Source organism: Xenopus tropicalis, chromosome 7 (assembly GCF_000004195.4).
Source record: "Xenopus tropicalis strain Nigerian chromosome 7, UCB_Xtro_10.0, whole genome shotgun sequence".
In the NCBI taxonomy this organism is placed as follows: Eukaryota; Metazoa; Chordata; class Amphibia; order Anura; family Pipidae; genus Xenopus; species Xenopus tropicalis.
Window position 1 is genome coordinate 50305921 of NC_030683.2, and position 16205 is coordinate 50322125.

The 16205-nt window shown below is 38.4% G+C and overlaps 1 protein-coding gene across 9 annotated transcripts in view; it reads left to right on the forward strand.

The window, feature by feature from the left end:
* The window catches only part of csgalnact2 (chondroitin sulfate N-acetylgalactosaminyltransferase 2), a 31174-nt gene extending 15311 nt beyond the window's left edge, over nt 1–15863 (forward strand). For 8 of the 9 annotated variants that reach the window (XM_012965871.3, XM_012965872.3, XM_012965874.3 and 5 more), the window contains 7 exons: nt 2643–3594; nt 5759–5975; nt 7348–7449; nt 7609–7787; nt 10964–11058; nt 11991–12072; nt 13212–15863. In XM_012965871.3, the coding sequence (XP_012821325.1) occupies nt 2943–3594; nt 5759–5975; nt 7348–7449; nt 7609–7787; nt 10964–11058; nt 11991–12072; nt 13212–13504 (1620 nt within the window). In that variant the 5' untranslated portion in view covers nt 2643–2942 and the 3' untranslated portion in view covers nt 13505–15863. 9 annotated transcript variants of the gene reach the window in all.
* Nucleotides 15864–16205: the final 342 nt, after the last annotated feature.

Consider the following 16205-nt stretch of genomic DNA (forward strand, 5'->3'; position numbering starts at 1 on the left):
TTGTTTTTCCGGCTCTGACTGAGGGAAGGAGGTTGTTGCTCAAAATCTCACAATACATAGCCCCATTCATCCTCTCCTTACAGTGCAGTTGTCCTGTCCCCTTAGCAGAAAAGCACCCCCAAAGCATGATGTTACCACCCCCATGCTTCACAGTAGGGATGGTGTTCTTGGGATGCAACTCATCCTTATTCTTCCTCCAAACATGGCGAGTGAAGTTTAGACCAAAAAGTTCTACTTTGGTCTCATCTGACCACATGACTTTCTCCCATGCCTCCTCTGGATCATCCAGATGGTCATTGTCAAACTTCAGACGGGCCTGGACATGTGATGACTTGAGCAGGGGAACCGTGCAATGCATGATTTGAAACCATGATGGTGTAGTGTACTACCCACAGTGACCTTTGAAACTGTGTTCCCAGCTCTCTTCATGTCATTGACCAGCTCCTCCCTTGTAGTTCTGGGCTGATTCCTCACCTTTCTTATCATCAGTGATACCCCACGAGGTGAGATCTGGCATGGACCCCATTTTCTAACAATTGCTCCAACAGTTGATCTATTTTCACCAAGCTGCTTGGCAATTGCCCCATAGCCCTTCCCAGCCTTGTGGAGGTCCACAATTTTGTCTCTGGTGTCTTTTGACGGCTCTTTGGTCTTGCCCATGGTAGTAGTTGGAGTCTGACTGACTGTGGGGTAGACAGGTGTCTTTAAAGAGCTCAGACAGGTGCTACTAATTTAGATTAATGAGTGGAGTAGAGGAGGACTTTTTAAAGGCAGAGTAACAGGAGCCAGAATTTTTGCTGATTGCCAGGTGTTCAAATACTTATGTGCAGCAGTGCAATAAAATACATTCTTTAAAAATCATACAATGTGGTTTCTTGAAATTTTTTTCCATGATTTCTAAGTGGGAGAACTTGCAAAATTGCAGTGTGTTCAAATACTTATGTTCCTCGCTGTATTTCAGCTGTACATCCATTATCTAATGTGCAAAAAAATTCAATTTATAGTTTGCTCTGCAGTCACTGAAACATTGTAGCTGTTAGTGTAGTTTAGCGACATAACTACCATCTGTGAATAGATTCACATTCCTCTTGTAAACCTTTCAACAGTAATTGAACTATTCAGCAAGTACTATCAGCATCCTGGGTTGCCACCTCAACCAGAGCTGTCGAATGGGAAGCAATTTTGAGTACCTGGAGTTGGCAAAAAGGTTCTGACTCCTTATATATTTTAATTTTATATGTTACAATGTCACAGATATGTACAAGCAAGTTTCTGCTGTAAGAATAAAGCCCAGTGCATAGTTGTTTTACTAATGTGAAGTCTAGCTGAGCTATTATAATCTTATTTTTTTTTTTTGTATTTTATATTTTATTTAAACTTTAGGTTTTTTGACTGTTTGTAGTTTTTTTAAAAAAAAAATAAAAAGCCCAAACTTGAACAGTATGTTTATTCAAGTGACAGGCTTGGATGGCCAGTAGGGTAGTGCATCAGCTTCCTAGCCAGTAGTTCTTTGGTCTGTTCCCAAAAACAGACACCATCTTCATACAGCTTTGATATTGCTGAGCTTTGGCAGTGATGAAAATGTCTTGTGTCCTGTGTATTTTGTATTCTTTCTGTCAACATGGAAATACATTAGTATGTTAAATGAAGAACAGTAATATTTTAAGGTAAATAAAATATAATGTGCTGTTAGCCTTGTACAATTTTCATGCTTGCTTCCGAAAAACTACTATAATTTGTATGAAGCTTCTGTGTAGCCATGGGGGCAGCCATTCAAGCTGGAAAAAAGGAGAAAAGGCACAGGTTACACTCTGTAGAATACAGTAGCAATATTACACTCTGTATAATACAATGGCATTATACACAGCTTATCTGGTGTGTCAAGGGACCGATATCTGCAGCTACTATCGGCCCGTGTATGGGGACCTTTAATTTGAGTACCTACCCCCATGGCTACAGAGCAGCTTTGTTTATAGTAGGGATTTGAAGCAAACCCACCTCTTTTACCAGTGCAAGGCTATACACAAAAAGCATTAGTGACTTTTTTAAACTTTATAGCTTTTGGTGTATTTAAACCTGTGGCAGAGTAGTACCTGACCCCTACTGTGAAATAGAGATCTGCAAAGTTTTAAAGCACAAAAAGTTAATGCAGCCATGTTCTTTGCATTTGCTACAGAACACCTTTATTGGAACTGTTTCTTTGATTAAAGAACGATATAATTAACTTCCATTTTGTAGAGATTATGTTAGTCTTGCCTCTTTTATTTATTTATTAGAAAAAAAAAAAAATACCCATTGATGCTGTTTTACACCACATAAAGATGGTGGTTTTCAAAGATCTAATAGATAGATTAGAACAAATAAGTAAACATGGCTCTAGCCGGTCAAATCTTTCTGACGGTGCATGGCAGTCTTTGAAAATCCCTGTACTGTGCAGTAAGCATCCTGTTTAGCTTGTTATATTGATATTAAAGAATAAAGGAACTTGCAGAACAAAGCGAAACCTGGGGGTTGTTTTTAGGATAGTTTTGTCAAAGTAATGAAAATGCATGTTTATGTCTCCTTTGGGATTATTTTTTTTCACTATAGAATCGTTATTGCAATTAGCAGCATGTTTTAATGTATTTATTTATTTTTTGCAGAAGGACAGTGATTCTTTCTGACAATGGAATATTTATACTATCAAAAAGAGACCTCAGTTGATGATTTACATTTTCATGGTTTTGCTGACTCTGCTTTGGTCTACAGCATTCAGTAATCGGCATTTTTCAACATACTGCAATTTACTATGCTATTCAATGCATAGCAGTTATAAAGCATGAGTATGGACACCTTTGCAAACACCCAAGCAACCAATAAATACAGACCTTGTTTTGATTCATTGACGTGATGCTCTCACAGTCATGAACAAATAACCTGGGAAGGCAACACTCATCATTAGAATGCCCAGGAGAGGGTCATTTATTCAAGCCAGAACCCGATGGTTACTGCTTGGGCTTGCACTTGTTTTCAGCTTGATGCTTCTCATGTATTTGTTAGAATGTGCTCCAACACCAGAAGGAAATGGTTCTCTGCCAGGGATTGCTATAGAGACCCATGGTAAAGAATATTATCAGGCTCTCCTCCAAGAGCAGGAAGAACATTACAAGAACCGTGCCTCAAGCCTGAAGAAACAGATAGCCCAGCTTAAGCAAGAACTTCAGGAGATGAGTGAAAAGCTAAGAGCTGCTCATGAAAAGAAGCTTTCAGCTGCCAATGGCTTGGGGCATCCAGGAACCAAAGAACAGTCTAATGACTTGTTAGAATTTTTGCACTCCCAGATTGACAAAGCAGAAGTTGTAGTTGGTGCCAAAATACCCAGTGAATATGCCGTGATCCCTTTTGAGAGCTTTAATACCATGAAGGTTTACCAGCTTGAAATGGGCCTAACACGCCATCCTGAGGAAAAACCTATGAGGAAGGACAGGAGAGATGAGCTGGTGGAAGTTATAGAGGCTGGTCTGGATGTAATTAATAACCCTGATGAAGAAGATGAAGAGCAGGAAAACAGAGGGAGTGACAAGGTTCTATACAGTGAGGCAGATTTTGTAGAAGGTATGATTAAAATAAAAGTAATTGGTCGCCATTTTCTAATCAACTGTAAAATGGCATATGTAATTATGTTCTACTACACAACAGCTAATATAAAGATATCCTTTACTATGCAGTATTCTATTTAAGAAGCAATCCATTAATTTAAATATTGAAATAAAGAAATATTGATGTCTTTTGAGACCAAATGGTTACTTACCTTCTTCAGAGGAAAATGTGTCAAATATAAATTAAAGCTACTCCTTACGTGATTACCCTGGACTATAGTAAAGCTGTCACAGACAGAGCTCCCCTAATCTCATTGCTTTTATAGTAAAAACAAATTGTGTCCTACTGTGTTCAGGAATCTCAGTTTTTCAAGATTTTGTTTCATCCAAGTTCTTAGAATTCCACCAGGCTGTCATGCAACATTTAAAGGGGATATGTCACCCTAAAAAATAAATACAAATCCTTTATTATAATTTTAGTTGAGCAAAATAAAATTTATTTACACTATAAATTATTTAAATGTTGTTTCTCCCGGTTTTGGAATTCACAGTCACAGCTAGCAGACAGTTGCCCTTTTGTGAACACTTATTAAGGCAAGTTTTGTATCACCCCAAATCTATGCCCCTGAGTGGGTGACCTGGTGCTGATGCCCATGAACTGGCTGCACAATTTAAAATGTTGGGGCGGGAAGGGGAATGTGAGGAGTATATGCCTGTGGCATTGAGGCATGGCAGGCAATATATGATTGACAGCTGAGATTTTTATATAAATTTGTAACAGGTACATTGGTTCTTGAAAGTTTGTGAACCCTTTAAAATGTTCTATATTTTTAAACGTGACTTAAAACATCTGGTTTTCAAACAAGTCCTAAAAGGTCCTACAACCTAGTTAAATAATTAAACCAAAATTATATTTGGTCATGTACTTACTGAAAAAAGTAAGTGAATGGTGCTCTCAGTATTTGGTGTGACCCCCTTCTGCAGCAATAACTGACACTAAACGTTTGCGGTAATTGTTGATCGGAATCGGAATTTTAACCCATTCCTCCATACAGAACAGCTTCAGCTCTTAGATGTTGGTGGGTTTCCTCACATGAACTGCCCGCTTTAGGTCTTTCCACAATATTTCAGTTGGATTAAGGTCAGGACTTTGACTTGGCTATTCCGGAACATTCACTTTCTTTGGTAGAACGATTGTGTGTTTAGAATTGTCTTGTTGCATGACCTGTCTGTTGAGATTCAGTTCACGGACAGATGTCTTCACATTTTCCTTTAGAATTCTCTTATTTTGTTTAGAATTCATTGTTCCATCAATGATGGCAAGCTTTTTAGGCCCAGATGCAGCAAAACAGGCCCAAACCAGAACACTCCTGCCACCATGTTTCACAGATGGGATAAGGTTTTTATGCTGGAATAAGGGTTTTCTGTCTCCAAATATAACTCTCCTCTTTTAAGCCAAAAAGTTCTATTTTGACTTCATCCATCCCCATGATCTTTAGCAAACTGTAGATGGTCAGTAAAATTTTTTGGGGGAGAGCAGTGGCTTTCTCCTTGCTACCAGACCATATATACCATTGCTGTTCAGTGTTCTCCTGATGGTGGACTCATAAACATCAACATTCTCCAATGTGAGACAGGACTTCAGTTGCTTAGAAGTTACCCTGGATTTCTTTGTTGGAGTTTGATGGTTGACCACTTCTGGGAAGGGTAACAATGGTCTTCAATTTCCACCAGCTTTATGGGCATCAACAACTCTTCTGAGGTCCTCAGACCACCACTTTGTTTGCGCCATCATGCACATCCATGAATATGTTGTACGTGTGATCGGGCTTTGCTTGATCCCCATTTTTTAAACCAAAAAGGGTCTCTCACACCTGATTATCATCCCGTTGACCGAAAACTGACTGTTGTTGGATCTTTCTTCCCCCCCCCCCCCCAATAAATACATGACCAAAAATAATAATTTTTGTTTCCTATTTTTAACTAGGATTTTAGGACTTGTTTGAAAATCAGATGATGTTTTAGGTCACATTCATATAAAAATATAGAACATTTTAAAGGGTTCACAAACTTTAGATAGTTTGTAGTGCAATAATGCCATCCAGATCCAGTGCTGTTTCATGGAATTCTCTTTTACAGCACTTAACATGGTTTATTTCACTTTCAATTATTTCAATTAGGTTATTACCGCACAGAGCGAGACAAGGGCTCCCATTATGAACTGCTCTACAAGAAAGCAGACTCTGCAAGCTATCACCATATCACTCTGTTTCGACCCTTTGGGCCTCTCATGAAGGTCAAAGTTGAAACAAAGGATCTCTCAAAGGTTATTATCAACATCATTGTCCCCCTGTCTGGAAGGACAGAGGCGTTTGCCCAGTTTATGCAGAATTACAGGTAATCCCTGCTTACTATAAAAAGAGTCATATGGGAGTGTTGTCTTGGCATAAAAATGTGTCTGAATTACTCTTTAAAACCTCACCTCTCTTTACTGGAAATAATTGTAAAATGCTGGTTTCCTCCCTTTAATAATCATTGCAGAACTAAATTTGGCCAGCAGAAAGTGGAACTGTGTTTTTTTTCCATTAGAAATTACATATACTCATAACTGTTTACAGACTAAAAGACTCTTGCAGTTATAAATGAGAAAAATGTATTTTTATAAAAATGCAAGCTAGCCTTTGCATTATTCATCAAAGTAGCTGAGCAATATATTTTGCTTTATATGGATGTGTGTGCTGGTGTTCTGGAAGTCATGCCTTGAATCTATTTCCATTTGTCTAGTCATGGTTATATGGCCAACAACTGTCTGGATAGGAGTGACGTGACAGGAACTAAAAGATTTCTTTGCTTTTGAGATGAGAGACAGCATAGGTTAAGAACTATGCCACACAAAGTGGTTTGATTGCTTTGGGTTACTTCCCGATGATGGCACCAGGAAAGTGCCCAGTTCCCTAGTATAGAGGCTAATTGATGTACTTAGCAGTGCAATTATTGTTAGCTTACCTAAAGCAATCTTTTAAACAGAGATACACTTAGGGGGATTTACAATAGAAAAAATGGATTGTTTGTGCTCAGCTAGATATACTTTTATCCCTGGTCCTTCCCTCTCCTAATATGGAGGGTGATTTATCAGTGTTCGAGTTTTTCAGCAATTTGAGTTTTTTAGCGCTAAAACTCGCACAATTTAAATTGTCTGGTATTTATTAAAGAGAAAAAATCTGAAAGCTTGTATGTAAAACTTCAGCATCTAAAAGCTTGCGAGTCTACGGGAGTTGCCCTAGGCAAAGTTAAGCCATATTTTCAATTCTAGTTTAAGTTTTTTTCCAAGTTTGTAAATTCAACATTTTTTTTCAAAAGAGTTTTCCTTTTTAAAAATAAGCAAGTATTCCTAATGGAGTTTATTCAGATCTCGAATTCACAAGCTCAAAAATTGATAAATAAACTCAAATATGTCCGGAGCCTTGAGTTTTTAGCAGTGTGTAGCATTATACTGTGGACCTGCAGCAAACATCCACCACTTACTGTATAAAGTGTTCATCTTCAATGTATATTCCCCAATACATTTTGCTGCAACCAGGCAGGAGAACATCATTCCTTTCGCACAACAGCAGGAAGCCAGTGTCTGCTAACCGTTACCTGTGCAGTTTGTCTGTGGCTCAAAACTTCTTATATTAAATCTGTTGCTTTAATAGTAACCTTCAAATTATAAACCATAAAAGCTATAGGAGGTAGGTATTTTAATATGTTCTTTTTTGATGTGTTTTAGGAATGTATGCATCCAGCAAGATAAGAGGACTTATCTCACAGTGGTCTACTTTGGAGATGAAGGCCTGTCTGAGGTCAAGGAGATCCTAAGCAGTATTGACAGGTGACATTTTTTCTTGGAGAAACAAATATAAAATGTCATGAGTTCTATATCTTTTTAGCCTGAAACCTTTCTTTTTTAATGCATAATTTAAAAATATTGTGCATGGAAAATTAAGCAAATATATTTAGGCTAAGCATATCCCTGTGCTTTATTTTGCAGTGATTCCAACTTTAATAACTACACCCTGATTCCACTGAAGGAGGAGTTCAGCAGGGGGCGGGGCCTTGAGGTGGGAGCTCAGGCTTGGGACAAGGGGGAGGTGTTGCTTTTTTTTTGTGATGTTGATATCTACTTCACTGCTGGATTCCTGGAAACGTGCAGGCTGAATGCAGAACCTGGTGAGTATTCATTTGTTTAAAAAACCTAGACTTCATGGTGCACAGAGGTATACTACAGTAACTGCAAAATCTGTAAATATACTTTTGACTTTATTGTTAAGGTTGGAGGTAAAATGTTCAGTCTGTGATTGAAATCATGGAAGATATTATTGAACCAAGCACAATCTACAATTAATAGATTCGTTTTACAATAATTTAATGATTTTTTAAATGATTTTTATCTAATCATCCTGAAATCAATTTTTTTTATTGTAAGGCACCACGCAGTGGACTGTCAGCCTGTGTTTGCTGGCGGATATCGGCTATGTGTGCTTGCACCTGTGGTGGATTCAATGCTTTCGGGTGCAGGCACAATTAGAAGATTTTTTTAAGCATATGTCAAAAATAATGTAGTTTTATATTTATATTATTTTACATTAAAAATCAGTGTCAGAGTACATAGTTATTTTGTTAATTTAGGTCGATTAGTTTCAACCACCCCTTTATATTTATCTGCACTCAGGTTTTAAATAGATTTATGTAATCATAAGTGCAGTCCACTGTTTGGTCACTATAGTGTGACCTTTCTCAAGGACCTTTGCATACTTTACAGTTACTTAGCCCCCATCCCTTCCCTATAATCTGCTATGAGAGTGTCCTTTGATTTAAAAGTATCTAATGTCCATCAAAGCACATAAAGAAAAGCAGCCTGTTGGAAAATATTTGTCGTCAGAGTCTGCCTTTGTGAAATGTTCATGGGCAGATATTCGCTTCATTTTCTGAAGTCATGCGAAGTTACCTGCAAGTGCAAAATCTTTCCAACGGCTACTCCTATTGTTGCCGGTAGAAAGCCTTTTCGGAGTGGTTTTTTGTCCGCAATTGCTGTTATCTATAGCGGGTGACTTAACCACCACGTGGGTTCTTACCCTTAGGCATAGAGTTCCGTTAAATAGATTAAGCTCCTTATATATTAGATTAATTTATGCTTATTTAAGGATTAACATGTAGTCTGTTAAAAAAAAAAATCCTTTTCTGCTTGGTAACAGCTACCATATTTACTGCTTTACAGTTTGAGTTTTTCCATAGACAGCCATAAAATAGAATAGAATAGTGGTATAAAATTAAGGACAAAGAAACCCATATATATCATACATCCACTACTGAGACCCCCCTTCTGCACAGTGCTGCCCCACTTTATAAAATGCAAAAATAGAAATATACAGAGAATACATCTTTGTTATTCCTGTCTGTTTCTTATGAGGATCTGGGTGAATGGCATAAGAACTGTTGATTAAAGCCAAGCATCAATGAAATTAAAAAAAGCCACAAAGCGGACATGTTTCAGTTCTGCCAACCTTCCTGTTACATGAATATGTTGGTTGCAAGGCAGCTTCATGCAAAAGTGGTATTTTTAGTTATGCCTTTTTTTATTAATCCTAATGTAGAATCTCATTATATTGATTATAAGAGCTCTGAACACACCTCTGCGTGGGTTTATAGGTCTAGTCGCTACATCTTAGTATTGTCCAAACTGTCCATATATTTGTTATTTATACAATATAGTCTCTGCTGCTCTGGATGGTCAAGCATCTATATGGGTTTATTGTAAAACATCGGTCAGGCTAAGAAAGTCTGACGCTCACTGCATTATTGGTAACTACTCTAAGGGGCTGATTTACTAAGACACGAATTGGAAAAATTCCGATTGGAAAACTAACATTTTGCGACTTTTTCGTATTTTTTGCGATTTTTTTCGGCGACTTTACAACTTTTCGGAAATTATCGCGACTTTTTCGTTACCAATACGATTTGCGCGGAAAAACGCGAGTTTTTCGTAGCCATTCCGAAAGTTTCGCAAAATCTGGCGATTTTTTCGTAGCGGTAAAACTTGCGCGAAAAGTCGCACCTTTTCCGTAGCGTTAAAACTTAAAAGGCGCGATGTTTCGCGCAAGTTTTAACGCTACGAAAAAATCGCGACTTTTCGCGCAAGTGTTAACGCTACGAAAAAATCTCCAGATTTTGCGCAACTTTCGGAATGGCTGCGGAAAACTCGCGTTTTTTCGCACAAATCATATTGGTAACGAAAAAGTCGCGACAATTTTCCGAAAAAATCGCAAAATAACGATCATTACGAAAAAAACGCAATCGGGCGCATTCGGCCCGTTCGTGGGTTAGTAAATGTGCCCCTAAGTCATTGAGTTAAAGGAGAAGGAAAGGCTAAATCACTGGGGGTGGGGGGGCGTTGCCAAGTGCTGGGCCAACTCTTGTGCAGTTGAGCAAAAAAATGGGGGTTTCAGGTAAGCAATTACAGACACTGATGTGACATTAATGTGCAAGCACTATAAATGGCACTTTCCTGACTGGCACCATAACTCATTTGAGAAGGATAGTAGCTGTATATGAGCCTTTTTATCATGTGTACAGTGAGCTTCCCACATGGCGTAGGGATTTTTTTGCTTTTATTAGATAAATTATATAAACTGAACCCATGGCTAACCTAACTATTACACCATTGTCTTTACATGTGCTCTTTAACTGTATATAAAAGTATTTGCCAGATGCATTATCTGTTCAAGCCTATGTTCTCTATGACAGGGCTGCTATATTTGAGCTGCAGTACTCACGTAGCATTAGAAATTCTTGAAGGGACTGTCAAGTTAGAAAAACGGGACTAGAAAAGAATTAGAAAATTAAGTAGCAATTACTTACGAAAGCAGACCTATCTGAGAAAGCGATCAACATAACTCATAGGTAACTGTTAATGTACCTGAATATTTTAAAGAGTAGTTTTTGAGTGTCAGTATCACTTAGGCTTATGCAAAACATAGCAGATTCTTGGCCTGTGCATAAACACAGGCCGAGAATCTGCCTCTGTGCTTAAATCAGTGCTCTTCTGTGTCTGTACTCTGGGCCATAATGTCATCCCGATGCAGACACATAAAACAGTTTTCTGTTACTTAAGCTTTTCAGATCAGAAATGTGCTGTTGCCTGCACTCAGGCCATCACAGTGGCTCTGGGCGCAGACACGGGTACTGATTCAAGCACAGGGGTGGATTCTTGGACTGCATTTATCCGCAGGCCAAGTATTCAACACCTGTGGCATTAGTCTAATTCCCTGGTCTCCTGCGTCTTATTGGCAGAAGTGCAGGCAACTTTGTATGAACAGTATGTTTAGTTCTCTGATCTTATCTTTTAGGTAAGAAAGTTTTCTACCCTGTGGTGTTTAGCCTGTATAATCCTGCTATTGTTTACGCAAACCAAGAGGTACCTCCTCCTGTGGAGCAGCAGCTGGTAAGTGAATAAGTTTGTTTTACATCTAACCACCCCTTTTAATACTGTCATGGGAAAACGCAAACAGATCTTTTTTATATTTCATTTTTAAATGTGACCTGTGATCAACTTCAATTACACTTTACTGCTGAGCTGCAAGTTGGAGTGATATCACTGCCCTCCCAGCAGCCGATCAGCAGAACAGTGGGAAGATAGCAGCTCCCAGTAGATAGCAGAATAGCACTCAATAGTAAGAAATCCAAGTCTGGCTAGGGACTCCTCCAGTTACATGGGAGTAGAAGAAACAATAGGTTATCTGAAAGCAGTTCTAATGTGTAGCGCTGGCTCCTTCTGAAAGCTCAGACTTGGGTACAATACACTGAGATGGCTGCCTACACACCAATATTACAAAAAAAAAAAAAAATTGTTAGTTCAAAAATAAAATTTTAAGTGGTAGAGTGAATTATTTGCTATGTAAACAGTGTAATTTAGAAATAAAAATCATGACAGTATCCTTTATACATGGCATTATACATGATGATCTGCTCATTGGGCCTATTTTCGGGCAGATATCCATGGGGTAGGCCTGTCAGAGGGTTCCATACACAGGCAAATAAGCCGAATTGATCTAAAGGGGACAAATCTGCCTGTGTATGGCTACCTTTACTTTCTAGCATTATTATTCTAAATGTGGCTTTTGTTGTCATGTCAGTACAGTGCCAGAGTGTTCCCATGAGAGAATATGCAGCAGGCTGATAGGGTTTTGCGGTGGATGTATATACAAGGACATTCTACTTTATTGGAAACAGAAACCCTTCTGCTTCATCTGTGATTCTGAAGCAGACAACACACAAGCTAAATATATTGAAACTTAATCGACCAGCATCTTTTTGTTTTGTTTGCTGCTTATAGTCTGCCAATGCTTCGCTGATTGTCATTTTTAAATATTTTAGGTGTATAAGAAGGATTCTGGTTTCTGGCGGGATTTTGGCTTTGGTATGACATGCCAATACAGGACAGATTTTCTCACCATTGGTAAGTGAGCCTGTTATTGCTTTTTTATAATACAAATATGTATATAATACAAAACATTTTATTTTGCTGTGCATTACAGGTTTTGTAAAACCTTGGTTAAATCTTAAGGATGTTACTGTTTCTCTCTTCCATTGGACTTGTAACATGGCTTAGCTAATTCCAATCGAAACACTAGAAACAGTTTGCTCTTTAAGCTGTCCCAGAGATAGTGACTTGGAGGCTGTCAGGCCCTTGGCGCATGTGTTTTTCTGCTTTGACGGACAAAATTGCCCTTAAAATGGCTGTTCACTTTCAAGTATAATGAGAGAGTAATATTTGCAATTGGCTTTATTTTTAATATTTTTTTTAAATTATTCCAATTTCTGTTCAGCAGGTCTCCACTTGGGAATTTTAGCAGCTATCTGGTTGCTGTGGTCCAAATTACCCTAGTAACCAGGGAGTGGTATAATTGTGACACTGGTATATAAGTAGCAGAGGACCTGCATAGAAAATCATTTTATAAGAAGAAACAATAATAATAAAATTGCAGCCTCACCGAGCAATAGTTTTTGGCTGCTGAGGTCCTTGACTCCTATTTGAAAGCTGGAAAGTGTCAGAAAATGAAGGCAAATAATTCAAAAATTCTGAAAAATATATGATAACAACAAATTTAAAAGGTGCCTAGAATTTGCCATTTTATACCATAATAAAAGTTAATTATGGGGTGAACCGTCTCTTTAAGCTAACTATTGGTTAGCAGTGGTGACAGGTGGATTAAATCCTTTGTAGTGGACAGGGACCTTAGGCTTATGGCTTACAAGGGTATTTCTTTGCAAACAGCCCCTCCTTGCATGAAGTGCAGTGACAGGCACAGTGTTGGCCAGGGTGCACACATGGAATCATTTTGTTATGATAATGCAAAAGTATGCAGTTTAGCGACAAAATTTGTTCCATGTGGGTGCATACAGGCTGGTGCAGTCAGTTGACTAAATGCAAGGAGCAGATAAAAGTGAATCCGCTGAATTTTAACATTTCTCTCATATTATAAGTTGGTGCAGTATCATTGGCTAGAGAGTTAATTACCCTGCAAAGCCTTTTCTCTTCATTAGCAGTTTGATTTGCTGGCTCATTGTAGTTTTTTTCACCTTTTTTTTCTAAAGGGGGCTTTGATCTGGAAGTCCGAGGCTGGGGAGTGGAGGATGTACTCCTTTACAGAAAATACCTGCGGGAGGAACTGATTGTAGTGCGCTCTCCTGTTCCAGGCCTTTTCCATCTTTGGCACGAAAAGCATTGTGTTGATGAGTTAACCCCAGAGCAGTATCGCATGTGTATCCAGTCTAAGGCTATGAATGAGGCATCACACCCTCACCTGGGCATGTTGGTTTTTCGGGATGAGATAGAAGCCCACCTTCGGAAGCAAGCCTTCAGGACTAACAATGAGCCAGAGCAGTGAGGGACTACTTTTTAGAAAGAATTCAGGAGATTAGCTGGCAAATGTGAACTTGGCTTGCAGAGAAGGACTGACACTTAAAGGCCTGTAAGGGGATGAAAGCCAGAGTACCACAGAAGTATGACTGGATAAAAGGCTTGCGGCAGAACATGCACCCGGAAACTGCACATATCCGTACCGGTATAGTCAGAGGGTGTCAGGAGCACTTTCCACAGCTGCTGAGGGGATAGCATTCATGATGAATGATCAATTTGCCTTGTATGCATCTTCAACTGAAATTCATATTTAAAGGGGATGTTCACCTTTTGCAAAGTCCTACAAGAGTGGTAGAACTTGGCAAAACAAGCACATTCCCAAATACATTTTTTTTAAAATAAATTAAGGTAAAGGTAAACATCCCCTTTAAAAGCAAGCAGTAGTTCAGTATTGCAAAAAGTAGTTTTAACATTTAATATGGTCCCTGCTAAAGGAGAGTGGAAAGGGGGAGAGTAGTTTTTATCAATCATTCCTGGCTGTTATTTTATTACCTCCAGTCTGCTTGACTCGCGTATTATGGTTCCATTTCTGGGGAAAAAAGTCATTTCAGCTTTCGGCTGAAAAACTTCATGTTTCCTCATCAATTGGAGCCAAGCCGAACTTTATATAAAAAAAATATTTTTTTTTCTTTAAATGCTTGTGAAAACAATCCTGCATAAAAAAAGCAGTTATGCAAGAAAGAGAGCGCTCTCGTATCTTTTTTTTTTTTTTTTTTCATACAAATATTTGAATGTAGGGGAGATAAACCTTAGAGGAAGATTTATTAATTTATGAATTAATTTATTAATGATCATACCTGGGCGTTTTCTGAATCAGACTTCCTCTTAGTTTATATCTCCTGTATTGAGGTTTTCAAAATGGTTCTTAGCTGGCACCAAGTCATTGCACGGTATCAGGATACCAGAATTTACACCACTGCCCCCTAGAGAATTTGTTTATGTTTACAGCAGAAATATATTTGTTTCCATTTTTTTTTTTTTTTATAAAAAAGCACTCAAGTGTGACAAAAGCAAGAAGCAGTTATCTTGTACAGATGCATCACAAGCACGTGATTAGGAAAGCAGAGTTGTCTGGTTCTTAGCAGAACAGCTTCAATGGGCAATAATAATAATCATGGAGAGGAACATTCAGTAGAACCCAGATTTTATATACCCAGACTTTACGATTCCCTGGTATAAATGCTGTTTTTTTCACAACCCCATATAGGCAAGTGCCATCGTTTTTTGTTTGTTTTTTTTTCCTGGATTTTACGTTTACCAGGAATTTACGCAGTTTTGATGCTGTCCCCTGGATTTCTATTTTACCTGATATCACTGATTCCTTTTCATGCTACCTTCTTACAAGTCAAGATAGCCTGTTCAGGGATCCTGATGCTCTCAATCCTAACTCCTTAGCTCCACTAGTCCATGTTGCATTGTAGAATGGACACAAGCAGTATTGTGTGCAGCATAGAATGCAGTTATTTACTAAGCAAGTGCAAATTGCTAAAGCTGGCCATACACGTTCCGATTTTAGTCTACTTCTGACAAACATTTAGATATCGATTGTATGTTTAAATGCAACAGTCTAAAACTAACATTCAGATTGAAAATGTCGGATAAAGCCCTAAAAATAACAAATCAGAGGATGTTCTGAACTTAAAATAATTACAGACAACAATTGTACGAAATTGATGTCCCAGGACTGCGTTGTAAGTCACCCAAGGATGTCGTCAGATACATAATACATGGGCACATTTTATCTTTACTGACTGAAATTTTCTAACCTGTCCGACTAAACGACTGATCGTCATGGTATGAAAATTATTGGGGCGAAAATTTGGAGCCCACACAGGGTCCAGAAATAATGATATCAGTGTTTGTGTTTTCCTTAAACACAATTATTCTGCCCCTGCAGCAGTTATTGAGACGCAAAAGTACCTTGTTAAATGGTAATTTGACTGGTACAGTTCTATGCCAATCTATGTGCAGAGTCCAGTTATATGGGTAAGAACCCCCCAGTACGCCTGACGTCTTCCTGTGGAAGTGGGCAAGAAAGCAGCTGAGGTGCAAAAGGCCTGTGAGTAGCTGAGCCAGTATTAAACCCATTTATAATAACTGGAAGTAACTGAAGGAATTTTATTTTGTGGGTTTTTTTTTTTAGATTTTGTAGATATTTAATGCTTTTAGTTCTTTGTATGTCTTCAGTTCAGTTTGGCAGCAAACGTGTTAATCTCTTCCAAGAATATGAGCATTTCATTAGAGGGAAGTTGGAAATCCTCAGACAAGACTGGGTTGTTCTATGTCGCCGGTAACGATCAAACCAATAAAATTATTTTTTGGTACAATATGTGTCCCTTGTTTGAATATGGCTGCAGCGAGAAGCTGAATGTGTGATAGCGCTGTGTATAAAGCTGCCATTCTGGGGCTGCAGTGATAGTTCTTGGAAGCGGTGGGGAATTTAGATGTCACACCCTAGGCTTAGTGACTTATTGCAATGAATGTTGCAGTTATAGACAGGTCAATGAAAGGAGAGCTATCCTTGAGAAATCTTCTACATTAAAGCAGATGTTTAATGTTCATATATTCCTAACAGCTTTTAGAATATTAATTACTTATTGCTGCACTTTGCTGCACTCATCTCGTTTATGTGGGAGACCAAGACTGATGGCAGGAGCAATGGACTGTAG